This window comes from Mustela nigripes, chromosome 7 (assembly GCF_022355385.1).
Source record: "Mustela nigripes isolate SB6536 chromosome 7, MUSNIG.SB6536, whole genome shotgun sequence".
In the NCBI taxonomy this organism is placed as follows: Eukaryota; Metazoa; Chordata; class Mammalia; order Carnivora; family Mustelidae; genus Mustela; species Mustela nigripes.
This window is the reverse complement of record NC_081563.1, coordinates 66,188,025-66,200,408: the sequence shown is the minus strand read 5'-3', so window position 1 is coordinate 66,200,408 and position 12,384 is coordinate 66,188,025. Positions and strand designations below refer to the sequence as shown.

At 37.9% G+C, this 12,384-nt stretch overlaps 1 protein-coding gene and 1 long non-coding RNA gene across 5 annotated transcripts in view; one reads left to right on the top strand and one right to left on the bottom strand.

Annotated features, from left to right (window-relative positions):
- The window catches only part of LOC132021542 (uncharacterized), a 54,651-nt gene that overhangs the window by 2,849 nt on the left and 39,418 nt on the right, over positions 1-12,384 (top strand). For 3 of the 4 annotated variants that reach the window (XR_009405386.1, XR_009405387.1, XR_009405385.1), the window contains exons 2-3: positions 4,892-5,007; positions 6,531-6,604. This is a non-coding gene — a long non-coding RNA (uncharacterized LOC132021542). The remainder of the gene's footprint in view (positions 1-4,891; positions 5,008-6,530; positions 6,605-12,384) is intronic. The other variant, XR_009405388.1, reaches the window with a different exon arrangement.
- Positions 5,958-12,384, bottom strand: part of PNPT1 (polyribonucleotide nucleotidyltransferase 1) — a 46,688-nt gene continuing 40,261 nt past the window's right edge. Inside the window, exons 24-28 of the mRNA XM_059406049.1 lie at positions 12,253-12,359; positions 12,115-12,170; positions 10,173-10,251; positions 7,363-7,410; positions 5,958-6,260 (exon numbers count right to left, since the gene is read on the bottom strand). Of these exons, the coding sequence (XP_059262032.1) occupies positions 6,102-6,260; positions 7,363-7,410; positions 10,173-10,251; positions 12,115-12,170; positions 12,253-12,359 (449 nt within the window). The 3' untranslated portion in view covers positions 5,958-6,101. The remainder of the gene's footprint in view (positions 6,261-7,362; positions 7,411-10,172; positions 10,252-12,114; positions 12,171-12,252; positions 12,360-12,384) is intronic.

Genomic DNA, 12,384 nt, shown 5'->3' with positions numbered 1-12,384 from the left:
CAATGATTCAAGCATTTAAAAAATATGGGGAAAACAATGCCTACAAGGATAGCAGAACTGGCCAATTAAGTTGTACTACTGCCTTGCAGAGGGATAGTGGACTTCAAAAAAAAGGACTTTATTTCCTGCAGTGAAAGAACAGACATAGGATTTGACAGAGTTACAGAGCTCTAAAGATATCTGTATGTTCAGCTATGCAGTTAGGGTCCTGGCTGGGTAATCCTAAAGCCTGAAATATGGGATGGGGATACCTGTGAAGACGTTGGTTGTGCAGATACCCCAAACCCTCAGGGATTGCAAAAGTGGCTTATACTTCCTCTAAGAGGTAACAATTCCCTCCCCTTGCAAAAAGACCTCTTCCGTAGTTGCTCTCATTTCTTATCCTAGCTGAGAGATTGTGGTAGCTGGGTTAAATCTCAGCATAATCTGCCTAGGGACTGCTGGGCCTAGGGAGGAAAGAGATTACACACTGAAGGAATTGAAAAAATAATCTGGCATTGTTTTACTAAGGAGCCAGAGAAGTATACTTGGGATTGGACTTTGAGGGTCCTTGAGCAAGGGCCTTAGATACTCAAGATTTCATTGATCTGGGATACCTTTGGAACAAAAGATCTAACCCAAGGGGATGGGGCAGACTTACTGCTAAGATAGCTCTTGGAAGCCTGGAAAAGTGAGAGTGGAAATGAGCTTGCATCATGGCAGCTTTTGACTCCTGGAGAAGATAGGTTATTTATTTTGGCATACCTATGTAGTTATTGCACACTTATTAGCTCTAACTATTTTGTACCAACTGAAAGTGTTTTTAAGAAAATCACCTGCAAGGGGCATCTGGATGGCTCAGTCAGTTAAAGCCTCTGCCTTCGGCTCAGGTCATGATCAAGGCATCGGGTTCTCTGCTTGACAGGGAGCCTACCCCCCCGCCGCCTCTCTGCCTACTTGTGATCTCTGTCAAATAAATAAATAAAGTCTTTTAAAAAAAAAAAGAAAAAAAAGAAAATCACTTGCATATGTTTTTGTTCTTCTCAACCTCTTTTTAAAAATTTTTAATTTTTTTTTAAGATTTTATTTATTTGACAGAGAGATCACAAATAGGCAGAGAGGCAGGCAGAAGGGGAGGGAGGTAGCAGGCTCCCTGCTGAGCAGAGAACCCCATGCAGGCTCAATCCCAGGACCCTGAGATCATGATGTGAGCTGAAGCAGAGGCTTAACACGCTGAGCCACCCAGGTGCCCCTACTCAACCTCTTTTTAATCTTATCTTGTTGGTTAGAACCTGAGAAAACTGATGAGAGTGATAGTGGTGATTCTTGTTTTGTTCCTGACTTTAATGGCAATGTTACCAGTGTTCTATACAAGTTTTTTTTTTTTTTTTTTAAGATTTTATTTATTTATTTGACAGAGAGAGATCACAGTAGGAGAGAGGAAGGGAAGAGATCACAGAGAGAGGAAGGGAAGCAGGCCCCCTGCTGAGCAGAGAGCCCGATGTGGGACTCAATCCCAAGACCCTGAGATCATGACCTGAGCCGAAGGCAGCAGTTTAACCCACTGAGCCACCCAGGCGCCCTCTATACAAGTTCTTAATTTCTGATAGATCCCACTTACCGAGTTAAGGACATTTCTAATATTTTGAAAATTCTTGGAAATTTTATAATTGTCTCTTCTGTATCTGGTGATCAAACAGTTTTCCTCTTGTAAAATATTTATAATGAATTATATACTTATTCTTACTATTCTTGCATTTCCATAGATCTACTTACTTGGTCCTAATAGCGTTTGTCAATATTTTATTAAGACAGTTTATCAGGAGGACATTCAAGATGGTAACATATAAGGGATCCTAAACTCAACCTCCTCCCATGAATACAGCTACAGCTATGTATCAAACAGTTCTCTATGAAAAGGACCCCAAAGGACCCCAAAAGGACCTCTACAGCAAAGGACAATAGGGCCACATTGACATGGGTAGGAGAGGCAATACATGGTCTTTCAAAAAATCCCACCCTAAGCATAAAGACCAACATCTGGGAGAAATCTCATAACACAGGGCTTGTCCCTGAGAATTGAGGGGTTTGTGCTCCATAGCAGGTACCTCGGCCCTTTGGAACTACATCAGAGAGATGAGCACCTGGCCTTGAAAATCAACAGGGCTTAACAACTATAGGGCTTTAGGGAATGGAAAATCCACTATTAAGTGACTCACACACAGACCCACTCATCCCAGGACCCAGCACAAAAGTAAGTTTCAAAGACACCTAGACCGTATGCTGAGGAAATGCATTTGCTAATGTTATAGCATCTACCAGATACAGGAACCCCTTGGGAATCTCCAGGGACAGAGATGCTGGCAAACACCATTTCTGTACACTCCCCACTCCCACCCAGCCTTCTAGCTCAGGAAGAAATGTCCTGCCCGCACCACAGCCCAGGTCTACCCTTCTCCTGCTGAATGCCCTGCCCCCATGGTCTACCCTGCCAGCCAGTGGGCATGTGCAGTCTACACAATCTACACAAGGGACACCGTTTGAGCACCAGGTGCTGGTGGCCAGCGGGGATTGTTTTGGACTCCCTGGGCCTAAAATATTCAGTTCTTCACAGGTTATCACCCCCAAGGGCACCACACAACCAGCTGACTAAAATATACCCTAGAGTTCATTTGAAAAAGGTGTATTTTTTTCTCCTTTAGTTTCAACCTGAGGGGCAGGCAGGATTCAGGTTTGCCATATATTCATAGGCTACATAGGTGCCCCCAGATAAGATGGGCAGGGAGATAACCATATTAGTCCTCTCCCGTGGCCATGTAACAGTTCACAGATGCCTCCCAGAAAGGAGCTTATATACGCCTAAAGCAAGAGTTTTCCAGTTGTCACCCTGGGGATTAACTCCAGATTTCCTGGTCTCAAAGTCAGCAGGGTTTATGATTCTGTAATCATAAAACTATATATTTACATAAGACTATATATTTACATACTTTGAAAGTATGTAAGTAGTGGTGCTGCCTGTGGATCTGGCTTACTCTATTCCTAAAAGAACTAAAAAAAGAAGAAATGAAGGCTAAAGTTAGTAGAAGGGGGAAAATAATAAAGATCAGAGTGGAAATAGAGACTAGAAAGATAACAGTAAGGGTAGTGAAATGACGAGTTGGTTTTTTGAAAAGATAAGCAAAACTGATGAATCTTTAGGTAGGCTCGATGATTTAAAGACAGGGCTCGGGGCACCTGGGTGGCTCAGTGGGTTAAAGCCTCTGCCTTCGGCTCAGGTCATGATCCCAGGGTCTTGGGATTGAGCCAGGCATCAGCTCTCTGCTCAGTGGGGAGCCTGCTTCCTCCTCTCTGCCTGCCTCTCTGCCTGCTTGTGATCTCTGTCAAATAAATAAATAAAATCTTAAAAAAAAAAAAAAAAGGACAGGGCTCAAATAAATAAAATAAAAAATGAAAGAGAAGTTATAACTGATACTGTGGAAACACAAAAGATCCTAACAGACCACTACTAACAATTATATGCCAACAAACTGGACAATCTGGAAGAAATGGAAAAATTTCTAGAAACATATTATTTTCCAAGACTGACTCTTGAGGAAATAGAAAATGTGAATAAGCCAGTTGCTAGCAAGGAGATTGAATGAGTAGCCAGAAGCCTCCCAACAATCAAGTCCAGGACCAGATGGCTTTACCGGTGAATTTTACCAAACATTTGAAGATGTAATACCTATCCTTCTCAGACAAGGATACCACGGAGAAGAATCCAGGCCAATAACCCTGATGAACACAGATGCAAGAATCTTCAACAAAATATTAGCAAACCAAATTCAACAGTTCATTAGAAGGATCATATACCATGATTACGGTTGATTTATCTCAGGGATATAAGTATGGTCAACATCCAGAAATCAATCAGTATATTAACATTCGCAGGTAAGAATATGCTGTTGTATCTAAAATAGAAATGAGAGGTCAAGAGACTCCAAAGCAAAGGGTAGAGCAAGAACGCCTTTGTTCATAATGATGTACTATCATGGCGCCAGTCAGCCACAGGGAAAGTGACTTGGCTTCTGTGAAATAAATTCACGGCCCTGTGATCATCCCTACCATCTCTCACCGCTCCCCCACCAATTGTTTTAGCTTATGTTGGTACCCTTCTCTTGACATGTATTCTTTAATAAAATTTGCTAAAATTTTACCCACCCATTTGTTTTTCTTTAAAAAACTACTACCACTTGACATTTTATATACTTTACTATTAGTTTCCATCCACTAGAATGTGAACATTGGAACTTGATCTGTTTTGTTTACCAATGCATTCCTTGCACACATTATAGTGTGTGGAACATAGTAAATATTGAATTAATGAATACTAAGCTTGGCAGAACTGAACTAAGAAAGATACTGATATTTACACTACTACATCTTTGATCTATAAATATAAAATATCCTGTAAGAGATGAAAAACTGTAATTCATGGGCAGGGGAGTGTCAATAATAAAGAATATGAAGGAAAAAGTTTTGTAAGTACCCACACTGCACTATAAAGATGGCATTTCAATTTTAGTTAAGGTGTTTTTAGCATATAATTGCACTTTCAGAAGTACTTTATGGAGAGTAGGGAAACTACCAAGATTTGAATGAAGATAAAAATAAAAGTTCAGACATAAAGTGTGGGATCTTGGTTTAAGTGGAAATGGAATCTTTTTGATGGTTTGTGGTTAGTGGGTTATATTGTCACTTTTTGGAACCACTGGTCTCTAGAATTTAAGAAGTTGCTTCATTTTTCTCCCAGTAGTAGTTGGGAGGCCATTTGAAAAAGAAAAGAGAAAACTTAAGAAAAACATAAATTACAATTTTGAAATGCTATCATTAAAGCTTGTCTTTTTTTTTTTTTTTTTTTTTTTTTAAGTAGATTCCATGTCCAGTGGGGAACCCAATGCAGGGCTTGAACTCACGACTCTGAAATCAAGGGTTAGACACTTATACTGAACCACCCAGGCACCCTAAAGCTCACGTCTTAAACAGAAGGTAAGTGAGAATGAAAGATTTTTGTCACTATTAGAGAAAAACCAAATGTACAAAGTATATAGTTTATATTTAATGTCATTTTCAGTTAATCTTCAGTATTTCAGAAAATGTGCCTGCCACACTATTTTACACACTGTTTATAAAATCAGGGTTTACTGACTTAAAAATATATATATTTAAAAAAATATTTGACCGACTAAATTGTTAATATTTTACAAACTATTTATGAGTCATGAATATACAAACATTTTATCAGATTTCTAACAGGATTGCATATTCTAAATTAGGACTTCCATTAGCCATTTTTTTGTGGAATTATGTAATAAATCATTAAAATGAACATCTTATAGCTATTACTAATAATTATGTCAATAGCCTTTATATAGAACTATTTCAAACATTAGCTGAAAATCGTGATTTTTCCCATCCTTTATACCAAGAACATCCATACATTTGCAACATTTACTCTATTTGATAAGTAAATGATTTTTCTATATTTTCTAAAAAATTATATTTTCTAAATTTGGAAAATGTATTCCCTCATTCTAGTTAGGATCCCATTTATAATATTTATTCCACTACATTTATGGTTTTGTGACCAATTTGAAAGGTGGTATATCATTAAAAACAGATCTGTACTAAAGAAACTGGCTTTGATATGGCAAGTCCCAGTTTGTAAGACAGAGGTAGCCAAATACCGCTCTTGTGCAGAGGTGAGCCATTAGATGACTAAGAGTAGATTGTCTCTACTCTATACCAAGACGATAAAGAAGGTAGGAAGAGATCCATTATGGTAACAAATGGGGTCTATTATATCAGAGGTTTTAAGGTATTTCAGAATTATAGGAATTAAAGGGCAATCTTTTTAAAGATGTATAAGTGGTTTAGTTTTAATAATATTTATTGATTCGTAATGTAAACAAAAATAAGAATATAGGTAACTCTTGAAATAAAAAAATAGACCACATAAAATGTGCATTTTAATACAAATCATTAGGATATATTTATACTATATATAAATCTACACGTTAGAAGATAGTACTGAATTTTTACTCTATAGAGTATCACTCTAGAATTCTCTTTAAAAAAAAAAATCACTGGGTGGAATTAGATGATGACTGTGAAATAGATTCTCCCATTACAATACTGCTTCTGTCATTTAGAGTTTTGACAACACTTGTAGCTGGAGACTGTAGCACTTTACGAGAAAGTCTCATTCTTCCGTCAGCTGGATCACGCCCAAAGTATTTCACCTGTATTAAAGAAGCCAATTTACCTTTACAGTTACATAGTACAATGATCAACATCCAAATTAGAAGATATTTACATTTATATGGTGCAAAAAAACCCAATGAGTAATGTTTTTACTTTCCTGAAAGCACAGCTTAGTACTAAGTAGAGATATATACTAATAAATATAATTTGGTTAAATAGCCCTTGTAAGAAAAAGAAAAGAGACAGGCATTTAGTTGCTCTATTAAAATCTTCTGTTAGACTCAATTGTGCTTTCTTATTTTCTCTAGGTCAGGTCCCTATACTGGAAGAACAGTGAAAGCCATGGTGAATGATTCTAGACAAGGACTTTCTGAGCCTAAGGGTACGATAAACTATACAGGATTATGGTTAGGTCATTCACACTATTCCCCAAAGGACTATCAAACTGGAAATTATTTGGCTTGACTTTAGACAACCCAAGTCGGGGGAAATGTGGCAGTTTTAAAGTCCCTTCTCATGCAAAAACACAACCTTATACAGATACTGGGTCTTAGTTCTTACTCTTCCCTAGAGGCTCCTTGAACAATGGACTACAGATTAGGAATAAACTAGAAGCCTTGGTTACTCAAGTCATGGGTAATAGGTATAGCTGGAACAAAATGTGGTATGGCCAAGTAAAACAGAAACCAAACACCACCAGACTGGCAATGACTTCCTTTATACATTCATAAAAAACTATAAAAAGGTCAAACAACATGGCTTTCTTTAAACTCAAAAATTTCTAGCTATGAACCAGTTGAAGTCTCAACTTAACTATGTCATTCAAGGCCTTTAACAGAGTTACGTGTTCAGAGTTCTCCTGTCCTATCTGCACATCACTGCATAGCTATTACTGCCCTGATGCATTTTTAAAAGTTCTAAAGTGGGGGGACTACTATTCGAACTAAACCGCAAGCTCCCTAAGGGGAAGAATTACACCTAAATCCTTTGTTTAAAAACAAACCTAAAGTTAAAAAAGCACAACACATAATACAAATCACAGATGTTGATTTGATTCTTTCAGCTTTTTGGAAAAAAAAAAAATTTGAAACTTGGAGTACAGTTTACAACTTTTAAGGCTGAAAAGTTGAATACAAGTACCTGAATTTCTTGGCCAACTTCTAATCCAAGGGCGGTGGGATGTTTAATCTGAAAGGGAACATGTTCATTTGTTAGTTGCTATGCATAATTTCTTAATATCCATAGCAGTACACATTTTTTAAAGTGGAAAGTTTTAGTGTTTTTCCTGATTATAAAATCTCTTGATTACAAAGGCTTAAAATACACATTAAAGTGAGAGCAAAAATCATCGAAAGCTCTCTACTTTTTAGATAACTACTGCTGATACTCTAACAAGTATCCCTTCAAATGTCTTAGTATGTACTCCATTTATAAAAATGGACCTTACTGAGTTTGCTGTTTTCTAATACGTTGATTTTTCATTCAATAATATGTTCAGGATATCCTTTTATATCAACAAATGAAACAGTAGAATGTTCAAACTGTATAATTTGTTTAACTGATCCCCTAAAGGTAGTCATTTAATTCATTTTAAATTCCAGTATTTTTTTTTTAAGACTTTATTTACTTGGGGAGGGGAGCAAGAAGGAGCATACACAAGCGTGAGAGTGCTTGTAGGGCAGAGAGGAAGAAGCAGACTCACTGTGGTGCAGAGAGCCCAATGCAGGGCTCGGTCACAGACCTGAGATCATGACCAGAGCTAAAGGCAGATTCTAACTGACTGAGCCAACCAGGTGCCCCTTAAATTCCGGTATTGCAAATGTTAGTAATTACTGAATCTAGCTGTAAGGTATATAGATATTCAGTGCACTATTTTTTTCAACCTTTCTGTAGGTAACTACAGTGTTGTAACAATTAGGTAGTTACTCAAATTATCCTTTCAGAATAAAGTCCTAATGTTGAACTTCTAGGGCCAAAGGTACTCATACACATATATCAAACACTCTCCAAACAGTTTGTCTCAATTTACATTTCCACAACAGTATCTCAAGTGTATGAGAATGTCCATTTTTTTCTTCCATATTTTCACCCACATTGGGGATTTTCAACTATCTGAAAGTTGAAAAATGATAACTTAGTTTTATTTGCATTAAAAAAATCTGCTGTTGGGGCGCCTGGGTGGCCCAGTGGGTTGGGCCTCTGCCTTCTGTTTGGGTCATGGTCTCAGGGTCCTGGGATCGAGCCCCGCATCAGGCTCTCTGCTCAGCAGGGGAGTCTGCTTCCCCCACTCTCTCTGTCTGCCTATCTGCCTACTTGTGATCGGTCAAATAAATAAAATCTTAAAAAAAAAAAAAAACACCTGCTGTTGGGGTGCCTGGAAGACTTGGTGGGTTAAGCATCTAACTCTAGAATTCAGCTCAGGCCATGATGCCAGCATCATGAAATCAAACCCTGTGTTGGGCTCTGTTCTCGGTGTGGAATCTGCTAGAGATTCTCTCCCTTTCCATCTGTTCCAACCCCTGCTCACCCATGCTTTCTGTCTAAAATAAAAACAAGTAATATACAAATCTTTAATTTAAAAAAATTGCTGTTGGGGCGCCTGGGTGGCTCAGCGGGTTAAGCCTCTGCCTTCGGCCCAGGTCATGATCCCAGGGTCCTGGAATCGAGCCCCACATCGGGCTATCTCCTTGGCGGGGAGCCTGCTTCTCCCTCTCTCTCTCTCTCTGCCTGCCTCTCTGCCTACTTGTGACCTCTCTGTCTCTCTCTGTCAAATAAACAAATAAAATCTTAAAAAAAAAAAAATTGCTGTTGAGGGGTGCCTGGGTGGCTCAGTGGGTTAAGCCTCTGCCTTCGGCTCAGGTCATGATCTCAGGGTCCTGGGATCGAGTCCCGCATCGGGCTCTCTGCTCAGCAGGGAGCCTGCTTCCTCCTCTCTCTCTCTCTCTCTCTCTCTGCCTCTCTGCTTACTTGTGATCTCTGTCTGTCAAATAAATAAATAAAATCTTTAAAAAAAAAAATTGCTGTTGATGTTGACCTTTCTTACTGATCCACATAAACCCTGTGCATATGAAGCCTCTCTCATTTGTTATATACATCTTTTTCCCCTGAGTTGGTACTTGCCTTTCACCTTTATTGTAATTTTGCCGTGTATTTTAAAATGATATCAGGAGCCCCTGGGTGGCTCAGTCAGTTAAGTATCTGAATCTTGATTTCACCTCAGTTCATGATCTCAGGGTCGTAAGAAAAGAGCCCTGTGTGGTGCTCTGCACTGAGCAGGGAAGTCTGAGATTCTCTCCCTCTGCCCCTCCCCTCACTCAAGCACTTGGGTTCTTTCTCTAAAATAAATCTTTCTAAAATAAATAAAACAGGAGATATTCTGTTTTATGAAAATCAGCTATTCCAATACAATGTATTAAATAATCTCTGTTTCTTCAGACTAAAAATGCAACTTTTAGTATATATTATATTCCCATTTATATAACGATAATTTCTGGTCTCTATTTTCTGTTGCATAAATTATCTAATTCTAGGTCAATAATACACTGTTTTATTCAGTATAGCTTTATATTTCAATATTTGGTAAACTAAACATTCCTATTAATCTCTGTACCTATAGTTTTCTTGAATAGTTTCATATTTTTAGTTTTATCTTACCATGCTTGGTTGGCCAAGAAAGTTGGGAAGACAGGGCCATAGCTAGGTATTATTAAAAAGTAACTGTTACATGTTAACTCTCGATGTGTTAACTCAAGAATGTTTCTATTCCATCATGTAAGGACAAACATAAATATCTGTGTTAAATAGTGTAAAAACCTTCTGTCAGCAACACTGCTGTCATTTTCAGCTTTTATTTAGGCTAGTAAGTGGACAAAGTGCACAATTCTCAACAACCCCGGTAATTTCACTATGATGATTTTAAGGTGGTTTAAAATACATTGTTTTGTTTTTACCTTTCGTTGATCAAGTTGTGTGTTATGAAGTAGTACTGCAGTCATATTTGGATATAATTTAACCATCACTCCAGTGTCCCTGAAAAGGAAAGGAAATAAGCCTGATTAAAGCAGTATCTGAGTATCTACTCATAATCAAACTGATTACGTATTTATTGGAGAACAAAGTAAACACACACACAATTGTAAAAAGGATACCTAAAAGAGAAACTTATTTTTTTAACTGAACATACACCTTGGATTTACATTTTTTAGAAAATATTTTATTTATGGGGCACCTAGGTGGCTTAGTGGGTTAAAGCCTCTGCCTTCAGCTCAGGTCATGATCTCAGGGTCCTGGGATTGAGCCCTGCATCAGGCTTTCTACTCAGCGGGGAGCCTGCTTCCCTCTCTCTCTCTGCCTGCCTCTCTGCCTACTTGTGATCTCTGTCAAGAATAAATAAAATCTTTAAAGAAAAAAAATTTATTTGAGAGAGTGAGAGAGCATGAGCAGGGTAAGGGAGAGGGAGAAGCAGACTCCCCTGAAGAGCAGTGAGCGTGACAAGGAGCTCAATCCCAGGTCATGACCTGAGCTGAAGGCAGATGGTCTGAGCCACCCAGCTCCTACACCCTGTTATTTAAATATTTGTAAATGAAAGGACAGAGAACAGATAAAGGAACATTGTGTAATGACAAGCTTTTACACTATATATTCTTCTATAATTCTCTATTTCCCCATTTTGAAATGACATTAATTATTTATTTTTTAAAAGATTTTATTTGAGAGAGAGTGAAAGAGAACATGAACGGGGAGGAGAGGGATAAACGACATTAAATATTTTAAAGTAGTGTAGATGAATCATCAACCTATTAAATAATGGTTTAAGGAAGGGGGCTGGATAAAATAAGGTATTTATTTCATTACAAAATCTGTCTTTTTTTCACTAGTCTACTAAAATAAGCCATCTCATTTCTCAGTTTTTCACCTATGATATTAAACAAATTATTCCATTGGCTTTTGTTATTCATTTCAAATAGCTCTGAACACTCAGGCTACATCTGATATATATATATGTATTTTTTTTCTTAAGAAGGGGATTTTTCAGGGGTGCCTGGGTGGCTCAGTCTATGAAGTGTCTGCCTTTGTCTCAAGTTATGATCCCAGGGTCCTCTGGGATTGAGCCCTGCATTGGGCTCCCTGTTCCTGGGGAGTCTGTTTCTCCCTCTCTTCCCTGCCTCTGCTTCCTCTCGCTACCTTTCTCTCTCTCAAATAAATAAATAAAATATTTTTTTAAAAAGGAGAGGGGATTTTCTCATCCCCCCCAAAATCAGTCTTTTTAGCTGATAAAAAATACTTTGAGGTTGAAATTGACATTTAAAGAAATGTTAATTAGGCATTAAGTAGTACTATCTTTAAGACATACCAACATAACACTACTAGAAAAAGAAAAAGGAACACTGCTGGGTCTATCTGGGCCTGTTTTACTGTTTATTGGGAAAATTTAAGTGGTGGGAAATTTGGTTCAAGGAAACAATTCACTTAGAAGAATCTATTAGTACAATTATAATCACAGAATCATGTTACTGAAAACCAACAAACTGGCATAGAAAATAAATTATACCTTAAAAATAATTTGTGGCAGGTAATTGACATAAAATCTAAATACCTAAGATTTTCAACATATATAATGCAAATATGAAGTTAACATGTGCTTATAATATAAATCTTACAAAAACCAGCATAGTGGGGGCACCTCGTGGCTCAGTGGGTTAAAGCCTCTGCCTTTGGCTCAAGTCTGATCCCAGGGTCCTGGGATAGGGCCCCACATCGGGCTCTCTGCTAGGTGGGGAGCCTGCTTCCCCCTACCTCTCTGCCTACTTGTGATCTGTCAGATAAATAAAATCTTAAAAAAACAAAGAAACAAAGAAAAAAACCCCAGCATAGTGTATTGGTTGATATTACCTGATTTCAGTTATTGTGGCGGTATACACTGCTCCAAATTCTAGTTGGTGCTCTTGCTGTAAGTGCAAAATAAGCCATAAGATGAATAAAAAGCAAAAAAATATAGAAAAAAGTAAGTATTATAAGATCTAAACTTACATCATCTTTGCAGATTTCAGTAATGAAGTCTCTTGCTTCATGCATAGCACTTGGTGTTGGTGCAAATACAGAAAATGTTTCTTCATCCACCTGACTAACAGTTACTCCTTTTAAAAAGATAATTTAACATAT